A 9,541-nucleotide genomic window follows, 5' to 3' on the forward strand; every position below is an offset into this window, starting at 1 on the left:
GCTATCCCTCCCCTGCCTCTTTAACTCTCTTCTTCCCCCACATCTCTTTCCTTGAATCATCTGTCTCTGTGTAGAGGTCAGACGGACATCTGGTCTGGGGAAGAGAGGCTCCATCTGTCATTCCCCTCCTCTTCTTCTGTCACATGTTCTGGTACACATCCTCATCCGGTGACTGAGTGTGGGGATGTTCAAACTGGAAGACACAGAGAGGAGAGGAGTAAGAGTGGAGTACAAGCGGAGTAAATGTGGAGTAAGAGTGGGGTAAATGTAGAGTAAGATCAGAGTAAAGCAGGAGTGGAATAAGAGGGGACGAAAGGTGAAGCAAGAGTGGAGTAAGTCACAAGTGATGATGCAGTTGGTCTGATCAGAGGCAAAGCCCAAGTTGGTGACAAAGGCAGTGTTTTCAAGCAGGGAAGACTAAGGAAGCCTGTGTTGAGGGGGCTGGTCCATCCCCGGCTACTGTATCATTATCAAAACCCTCAAATACCTGTGGTCTGTACACGTATAGCACGTTCAAATACAAGTTCTCATTTTAAATGCAAACTTCCCTCCTTCCCCAGAGAAGAAGAAAAAGTTGCAACCATATGCCAGAGTAAGATCTGCTGGCAGCCTTTCAAGCTAACAGCAAACAAGGCCACAGCTCCCTCTTCTACATCATCATTCACAGAGGAAATTTTCTGGAGCTACATTCTGTTCATTGAGAGCAGCTCTCCCTCCTTCTCAATGGCTGTAGCTCTACTCTGTATATGTTCTGTTTTCCTTTTCAGTAAACTTTGAGCACTGGCCTGGCTGTGTGATCGCGTGGGTCGGTACGGTACCTGGTTTTTGTCACAACGTTGGTGGTTTGTGTTCCTGTCAGCATGGGGCAGGGACCTCTTCCCATACAACTCTTGCAATACAGCACGGAAGTGCGCCCTCCTGGTGGAGGTGGGCTGCAGGGAGGGAGAGGGGAAGGGAGAGCGGTCACACTCAGCTGTCACGTTTGCGTCTCCCCATGTATGTTACTGTCCACATGTGTTATCGAATTAGCTGCCCGTTCATGGGCATCCAGACAACGCCTGCATATGCTGATTTTTATATTATCTGGATGGGTGGATGGGCATCTAACAGGGAATGGGTATGGATTATTAGCCCATGCATGTGGTTTAAAGATCACTGCCTCACTGCAGTGCTTGATCTGAAGTGATGTCAATGCAGATGGACTAAATCTCCCCCAAACCCCTGCAGAGCTCTGAACAAATTGTACCCCAACAGATGTTCTGAATCTTGTGGGTGGCATTGCTGTGGATTTTACAGTTCCCTTTCAGTCATGTAGCAATTGATTTCTGGAACAGTAATCGAAGTAACTGGAATTGGTATGGATGTATTCTTCACCCTGATCAGTGATCGTACAGCAGTATGCACTCTAAATAAATGATTGAGTGCTCATTTAGTGGTTGGGTAACTTGATCCTGGATCAGTGATCAAAGCCCTCATATCAGGATAGCAGCTTATTAATTAAATAAGTGAGAGCTTGGGCAGAGCAACTGGTGGATCCTGTGGCCACCCAGGACTGGGGCTGCGTATTCCTGTGATTGGTCACGAAAGTGGAAACTTGCTGCGCCTCCTGTAAACTTTGTCAAAGAGCTCTTTCTGATTTATTTCTCTTTTGATGATAAACTACCTTTGGCTACCAAGGTGATCAAACAATCACGCCAGTCAAAGAACCAGAAAGAAAAGGTATCAAACCTTTCTTGAGCTGTCCTTCCTTTTTCTTCCATGGCTCATGCCCCATCTGGTCTAACATACAGAGAGAAAACATTCAGCTTGTTACAGTCTGCTACCATGGTAAGCCTTTCTCAACTCACACTAGTCCATTTCCTGTACAGAGCAGGTTACATAACATAGGGAACTGACTTGTCTTTTCGGTAGTAATAATGATATATAATGATTTACATTTATATAGCACCTTTGATCACTATTAAAGGTCTGAAAGTGCTTTACCCTGTGGATGGGTCATCTGAATGCCTATGTAGCCCCCATCTGGGTGATACCCAATAGATGATATGGAGAGGGAGGGGTATATTTAAAGTAAAATAGAGGTATAAATAGAATGAAAGAAAATGATAAGGAAGGGGTTGGGGGGGGGTACACATCCTGCGATAAATGCCACAGGTTCAGAGGTGCCCCTCTTCAATGGCCAAAGTGAATCTTGTTTCCATGTCTTATCTTCAAGATAGCCTCTCCTACACCTGTTCCCATCATTGCACTAGGGCATTGTTTTTCCCTCTTTGTTTTAGAGAGTGAACTGTTATCACCGTTATTATTATAATAGCCTTGGTTTCCCATACAGAGTAGCTCTTTGGCCTGGTGCTTTTCTGCAGGTCAAGTCCTGTATAACTGCTCTTACGGTACCTTCTTATAAATGAGCAGAATGAGGACAATCAGGCTGTACACAGCAGCGATTGCAAACAGGGACCACAGCAGTGCTTGCCCATTTATGGTGCTGGGATTTTCTGTGGACACAAGCAGAGGAGTTGCTTGTAAAAGTGGGCATGGCACAGACAAAAATTGCAACATCTGCTGCCTTCTGCAGCACGACGTGAATTAAATCCAGTGTCCTGGTAACTGCCAAAACACCCAGAACTCAAACTGCACTGACCTCTCACCACTAGCCGTGTTCCACTTCCTATGCTTGGCGCCACCTGCTGGTTGGAGGTCTTCAGTGTCGCTGCACAGTAGTACACCCCGCTGTCATTGGCCTGGACAGAGTGGATGCTGAGGTTTCCCTCATGGATGCTGTATTTGGGAAGCTGGATGCTGAGGTGGTGGTGAGAGTCCTGCCTGAATACAAACCAGTGGCTATGCGTGTCCGCCTTTGAGCATGTGGGTGTGATTGTGCAGGGGAGGACGGCTGACTCCGCCCCAATCTGCGCTGTCATCTCGCTCAGCTGGCTGATCGTGGCACGGCACACGTCAGCCTGACGCACTGTCATGAGAAGAGAACACAATGACATGCGCAGATGCCATTGTTCTTTTCAGTTTTCTTTTTTTTAATTATTGCTATAAAGTCAGATTTTCATATAGGAAACATACAGCTGAGAGTACAAATGGAGTACAACTAATGGTGAAGTTTAAAGGAGAATCTGAAGCTGAAGCAGAACTGAATGGCAGAACTGAATGTGAAACCAATTAGTTATAAATCAGATGCAAAAACATTTCTGTTTTAAAAATCTGTGTGTCTGGGGTTGGCTTTAAAAGGATAAATGGAGGCCATGTATCTAAAGGCTCATTGACTGTCCTCTCTTAACGCTCAAGGAGTTTCATGGGTCAAAACAGTTACCATCACAAATTACTGTGGATCACTTCCAACTGTGGATCACCTGACAAATTCATTTCATTTTAAGGTAATATACCACTTAAAATTGTACTGTTAAATAGTATTTTTACGAAACATAGTGTGAGACTGTTTAGAAGATCACTTTCTAAATAAAATAATTCTAAATAATATAATCACTTTCAAACTCACGAAAGCCAAACCTGCCACCAACAGGGTTTGTCAATGACTACAGCATGTCAGGACCTTAGTTTAGAGATTACACCTCCCACAACACAGAATCCCTAGCATTGCTGTTTTTTCAGAATTGTTCAGAGAATAGACTATTATCACTGTTATTATTATTATTATCTACTTGGCTTCTCTTTGTAAACAACTCTTTGGCTGTGAGCTGTGAGGGTTATTTATATATAAAAAAAAGGTTGTAGTTACTGGACTTTCTTGCCAATGAGTAGACAAACACTGCCCAAATAATATTGTTTTATATAATCCCACCATTTTGAGGAGCACATTAAAGCTAATCCCTCCACCAAGGATGAGGACTGAGATAGACTCCATTTTACAGTTTCAGACTTTAGCATTACTGACTTCTGTAGTGCAAAACTAACGGGATCCCTGGCCCTGCTCACCGAGTTGTGAAGTTGAACAGCCTTCATTTATGTGCTCTTTCCTCACTAGAATACTACGTTTTCAGTTTGAAGAAGTTTAGAAGGGACTAACACTACATCTACACAATGCACTTGAAAAAAAAAGTCTTTGTCCAAGTGTATGGTTAATATGGTTTCTAACAGGCAAATTAATTAACAACAATCAGCACTGAAACAAGCTGGAGTGGTGATTTTCCATTTATAGTAAATGTCTATAATAGTAAGCAAATCCACAGATTGATTCATTAGGTCTCTGTGACATCCAGCTAAGTTCAGCATGATGTATCACAAGACTAGCGAGGACACATGTATGACCACTACGAGCACTGCGTCTGTGTGCTAATACCAGTCTTCATTAACCCCGTCCTTACCTGCCATGCAGATTAGAGAGAGGGAAAGCTGCAGGAGGACCAGCACAGCCAGGGAGGTGCTCAAAGTGGCGGCCATATCTGACTGTGCAGCAGCGTATGTGTGCTTACGTCTGTGGAGCCGCAGTCTTATGACTCCTTGCAAAACATAGGGCACTTCCTTCCTCTTTGGCTTGGTGGTGGTGTGATCTTCATGAAACTCCCTCCTTACATCACTGGAGCCCATGGCCGTAACCAGCGTTTGAAAAATAGGGAGGTCCGGGGTTGTTGGTGTTTAGGTTTTGTCAAAAGTACACATATAAACATTACATACATAGAAACCTTAGCTAAACCTTAGAAACCTTAGCTAGCTATAAAAATAAAAGAAAAATGCTTGAGAGTAACACCATTACAAGCTAACGTCATTATACACTATTCATTTCCAAATTTCGCTTTTGAAATGTGTGAAACATTTGCTAGCCTACTAATATGAAAGAAATAGCCTGGCCTTCATCATGGCCAGAGTACGCATATTTAACATGTTTCATACAATTGCATTTACTCCAGACGCTGTAAACGGTTACTGTTTTGAATGTTTCTTACAGATAATGGCATAACAATCATTGCTTTCTCTTACCGAATGGTATGCTGCCAGTTCACACACAAGCCACCTGCTGCTGCCAACGTGCGTAAATTCCAATTGCTGCTGTCAGTGGAAGTGCTGATGATGCAAGGGGCTGCGCTCGCGCCCTCTCTCACAACTCTCACACACAGCGGACACTTAATTACAATTCTAAACTGAATTAAGAATGCACTCATCTCGGAGGAGTTCTCAACCACTGATTTTTTTATCCAGTGGTATTTAGCTTCAAATTTTATTTTTAGCTCTAAAAAAAGGGGTCCGGACCTCATAGCTGGTTACGGGCATGCTGGAACCCCATGTTATTTAGCAACTTGTACTTTCACAAATGGGTCCAGTAACATGGGGGCTTTGATGTAATTTCTCAATTTTTCAGTAAAGGGGCAGGTCCACGGGACAGGCCTAACCAATGAGGTGTTAAGGGAGTACTGTGGCACCAATGGAAGTAATATTCCTCCTTAGTGAATGAGATGTTTGATTGATGACCATTTCTGTGTTATTTTGTTCTGAGGGTTTGTGGTAAATGGGTCAATGCCTGCTCAAGACCAGTGCAGGTACATGGTTTTCTTGCTTTGATTTTGCTCAAGTCAGATGGAAGGAAATGACATTTCACTGTGTGTAAAGACTTACTTTTTGTGAAACTGAATCAAATCTTTCAATCTCATGCTAATTGTCTCCCAAATTTCTACAGTTTCCTGTATTATTAAAAATACAGAACACCAAAGGAAATGGTCCTATGGATACACATTTTTGTTGCATACATTATGTCATTGTACAGTGCCATAGATCATTGATGTAAAGCCTTAAGAATCACCTTTCTCTGTGAAACATGTTAATACAGCACTGGTGATCCCTGTGCTTTATCTGACCATCACTTCAAAAGCACAGAATAGTGAAGCACTGCTTCTTATCTACCGTTTTGGTGAAAAAAATCTGAGGGATAGCCCCGCTGCAATACCATATATTGAAGTTTACTTTCAGACTAACAGCGCCCTCTGTTGGCCGCATATGAAATCTGAGAGGCCCCTGCCCCATGAGAGTGAGCTTCAAGAGGTCCCGTTTTGACCCTAATCGTGAACATGGGCTTTTTCCAATTCTTCTGAAACAGTTTAGTCCGGACATATACTAAATGGCTAGCAAGATGACTTGAAACAGTGTTATGATCAGTGATAAGACATGGTCCTGTCTGTTCCAGTGGAGACAGTGAATCGTAGAAGTAGGATTGTACCGTTGCACCAGCCATGGGTGTGATGGTGTGGGCTGCAACAGGGTGTCAACAGAGCTAATGGTTAGCGTTCCTTGATGGCTCATTGTCTGCAGAACGTTACAGAGACCATGTTCTCACTACAGACGCTGCACACAAAATAATAGCTGCATGTCTGATGTGCAACTACAGGTTTTGGACAATAAATACAAACGCAAGGGCGCAAGGGCCATGCATGATCTATGCAAAGAAGGTGGCTGGAAGTGTCTGTCATCTGAAATACACAAATTGCTTCCCACAGCCCACTTGTCATGTATCTGCAAGCTGTGCCTAGAGTCCAGTAGTTGTAGCTGGCATGAGTGCAAGAGGAGGTCTTGTAAATTCCTAACGGGGTTCAACTGCAACAATGGAAGTTAAGGCTGAGGAAACTGCTAAGGTGCTAATGATGAACCATCTTGATGGTGACATCTTGCTCTTTGATAAATGCCTAGAAAAAGAATGAAAGGTATTTATTGAAGAGCAACAAAGGGCGTAAAGCGTTCACACCTAAAACCGTGACAAACAGGCATTAGCCCAGACTGCAAGGTGAATCCTAAGAGCAATGGTGGATGAATTACTCCTAACACCTCTGTGTGGGTCCAGTGGTGCAGGGCAATGGACATCTGAGGGCCAGAGGGGTGTAATATGATCTCACCAACACACCCACTCTGATTCTTCTCAGCCAGGTTTACCTCAACAGTTTTGGATGGGCTTCCCTTTCTTTCAAACTGACCTTTCTATACACAGACAGCAAGCAGTCTCAGATTTGAATTTTATCACTGTTCTTTCTCAGGCATGCTGCAGTACCTGCAATCCCTGCAGCACAGGAACCATTCCTCTACCACTGTAAAATCCACCATCTGGAACATGATTCTGTACTTCTTCTTGGATGTCAGCTCTGTTCTGTAGAAAGCAATTAGTCAATACAGGAGATCCACACCTCCCATGTTTTTGTTGTAGGTTATGGCAATGCTTGGAGTCACCTGCACTGCCTCCTTCCTCTTTTCGTCCCATCTCAGATGCTGTTTGGTTGGCCGAAGCGAAGGTGGACAGGGGTGTAACTCGACAATTGTCAAATAATCTGACTGCTCAAGAGTTTGTTTGCATGAGAAGTGTAGATTACTACATACTACATACCACTACATAGTAACAGTGTGCTTTTAGATTCCATCATGGGACATTGTTGCCTTGAGGCAACATACAGATTTTAGCAATTTCTCAACAGATGTATACATTAAAATAAGAACAGATTATAAAATACAACTTTGCATACTTTTGCAATTTTTATTGGATGGAAAATGACAGAAAAGTGCCATCCAAAAAAGTTTTGTCGATGATTTTTCAAGAACCAAAATGGCTTCCATGCACATGTTGCATGATGACCAAAATAAGGTTTAAAATAGGAAATCAGTGGTCCTGTAACTAATTGTAAGTTTCCTGTTGATTTTTAGAGGATCCTTCCCTCACTATAAAGCATCACATTGTGTTACAATACATTGTATGTGTGTGTAAGACCAAAAATAGGTCTGTTAGAGGCAATAACATATGACAGTGTTAATTGTGACATTTTAAACCAAGGGCAAGGTACCATACATATGCAATTTGTTTGCTGATGCATAAAAAAAAAAACAGCAAAGGTATCAAAAATCTTGTGGTCTTTACATTTGTGGTGACTAAAACATCATAGGCTTAAACATAATAGTGTTGGTTCTTTAAAATACTGTCACTTACTATCCAACGTTGAATTGTTTATATTTATAATTACTACCAAAATCATGCATTGAGAGTACCCTACTATCAAGAGCACGGGTTAAGCCTCTGAATGTCCCAGTAATCATAGATCTTCGAGGTTCCTGAATTTATGTTTGATGAGTGTATTTTTTCTTCAAAATAGCAACCGTCGAGGTCTAATCAATATTACTTGTTGATTAAATTGGATAGTAATCAACAAACCAGTGGCTAATCTACGCCCAATAGAAAGGAGAGTCTGTGCCCGGCATGCATTCTCTCACATGTGACTGGGTGCACAACTGGAGCAGGGCACATAAAGCCTGGAGCAGAACAGGAGAGGAGTGATAACAGAATGCTTTGAGTAATGAGCTGAGAATTGCTGTTGCTCCACTCTGCCCACATGCTCTGCTGGGAATCCAAGTTTTTCCTGGGTCTTCTGGGGTTATAGGACCGTACACCACACCTGATTCTCAAACCTGGCTTTGAGGTGCTCCTGTGTAAACAGGGGAAAAATCCCTGGGCTGACAGCCTGGTGTAAAAGCACTATGGTTGGACACCCTGTGTTGAAGCTGGTTTTCAGTGTAAAAGTGGCTTTAGTTGCCTTTAAGTGCAGATGTAGGATCAGATTTTGCAACTCCGATCCTAACCTTAACAATTTTTAAGATTAAAATTAAAAGTGAAATTTAAAGGATGACGTCACCCAAGGCTTGAGATCTCCAAGGCCCAATGCCATTTTTTAAATCAATGAACTACTGTGGTAGGTTGTTGAGTAAGTTGTTTATCCACATCCCGCCACACATAATTTTATTCAACATGTGGGCTCAACTGTGTTACAATAAATAAATAAATAACAATGACACATGGCGTCCCCTAGTAATGGAACGCTCTGTAAAAGACATACAGCTTATACCCAGAACTGGCCCTGCACTTACTGACTCCATGCCAGGGGCATTTCTAGCTATTGAAAAGATCAGGGGCTAAGTCAAGTTTGCCTAGGGCTTGTCTTTTTTTTTTTTAAGGGAGATTGGCATTGATAGGTTGGGGAGGTTATGTGTGAATTATACAATGACAATCGGGGGGGGGGGGGGGGGGGGGGGGGGCAACTTTTTCTCCTGGGCATAAAGGGAACCCAGTACAGCGCAGGCGCGTGCTTCAGTGAACTGAAGTCTTACAATCCTTACAGTATCTTGCTTGTTTAACGTAATGTCTGCAGCCTGTGTAGATGATGATGATAAATCAAATCCATTACACCAGCTCATGGGTGTAATGCTTTCTTTACTATCAGTAGCTAACACTTTTTTAATAGTCCTAGCATATTAGTTGAGAACAGTAGGACATGATTGTTGTACATCCCATCAGTTTCTAAAAGTACTATTTGCCTAAATATCTGGTATGATGGCATACATCTTTATGTGCAGTCTCCTTTCTAACTCACCTCTTTGCTACTAGGTCCAGCCTGCTCAGTGTCCTCCTGACCTCCTCCTGCCTGTTGACTGTCATTCTGACCTCCCTCTGCTTCCTTAATACAACAGCACATAAATGTAAAACTCACCATCACCCATACTATCCTGCTCAGTATTAAGCCTGCATGACAACCACAGAAAATACAGGCTGCAT

The 9,541-nt window shown here is 42.7% G+C and overlaps 1 protein-coding gene across 1 annotated transcript; it reads right to left on the minus strand.

The window, feature by feature from the left end:
* Positions 1-122: 122 nt before the first annotated feature.
* si:ch211-139g16.8 lies at positions 123-4,416 on the minus strand. Its single transcript, XM_036552030.1, has 6 exons — positions 4,335-4,416; positions 2,642-2,968; positions 2,395-2,495; positions 1,729-1,779; positions 819-932; positions 123-193 (listed from the first exon to the last, which is right to left on the minus strand). Exons 1-6 carry the CDS (start codon positions 4,408-4,410, stop codon positions 140-142), a joined length of 723 nt encoding a protein of 240 aa, XP_036407923.1. The 5' UTR covers positions 4,411-4,416; the 3' UTR covers positions 123-139.
* Positions 4,417-9,541: the final 5,125 nt, after the last annotated feature.

Source organism: Megalops cyprinoides, chromosome 19, assembly GCF_013368585.1.
Source record: "Megalops cyprinoides isolate fMegCyp1 chromosome 19, fMegCyp1.pri, whole genome shotgun sequence".
Lineage (NCBI taxonomy): Eukaryota > Metazoa > Chordata > Actinopteri > Elopiformes > Megalopidae > Megalops > Megalops cyprinoides.

Bases quoted from the DNA above. Each gene is read 5' to 3' on its own strand.
- si:ch211-139g16.8 (XM_036552030.1), bottom strand. From the start codon at position 4,410: ATGGCCGCCACTTTGAGCACCTCCCTGGCTGTGCTGGTCCTCCTGCAG. The intron at 2,496-2,641 runs GTCAGTGCAGTT...TTGTGTCCACAG, and splicing joins AACACGGCTAGTGGTGAGAG to AAAATCCCAGCACCATAAAT. The intron at 1,780-2,394 runs GTACCGTAAGAG...TCTGTATGTTAG, and splicing joins TTCTGCTCATTTATAAGAAG to ACCAGATGGGGCATGAGCCA.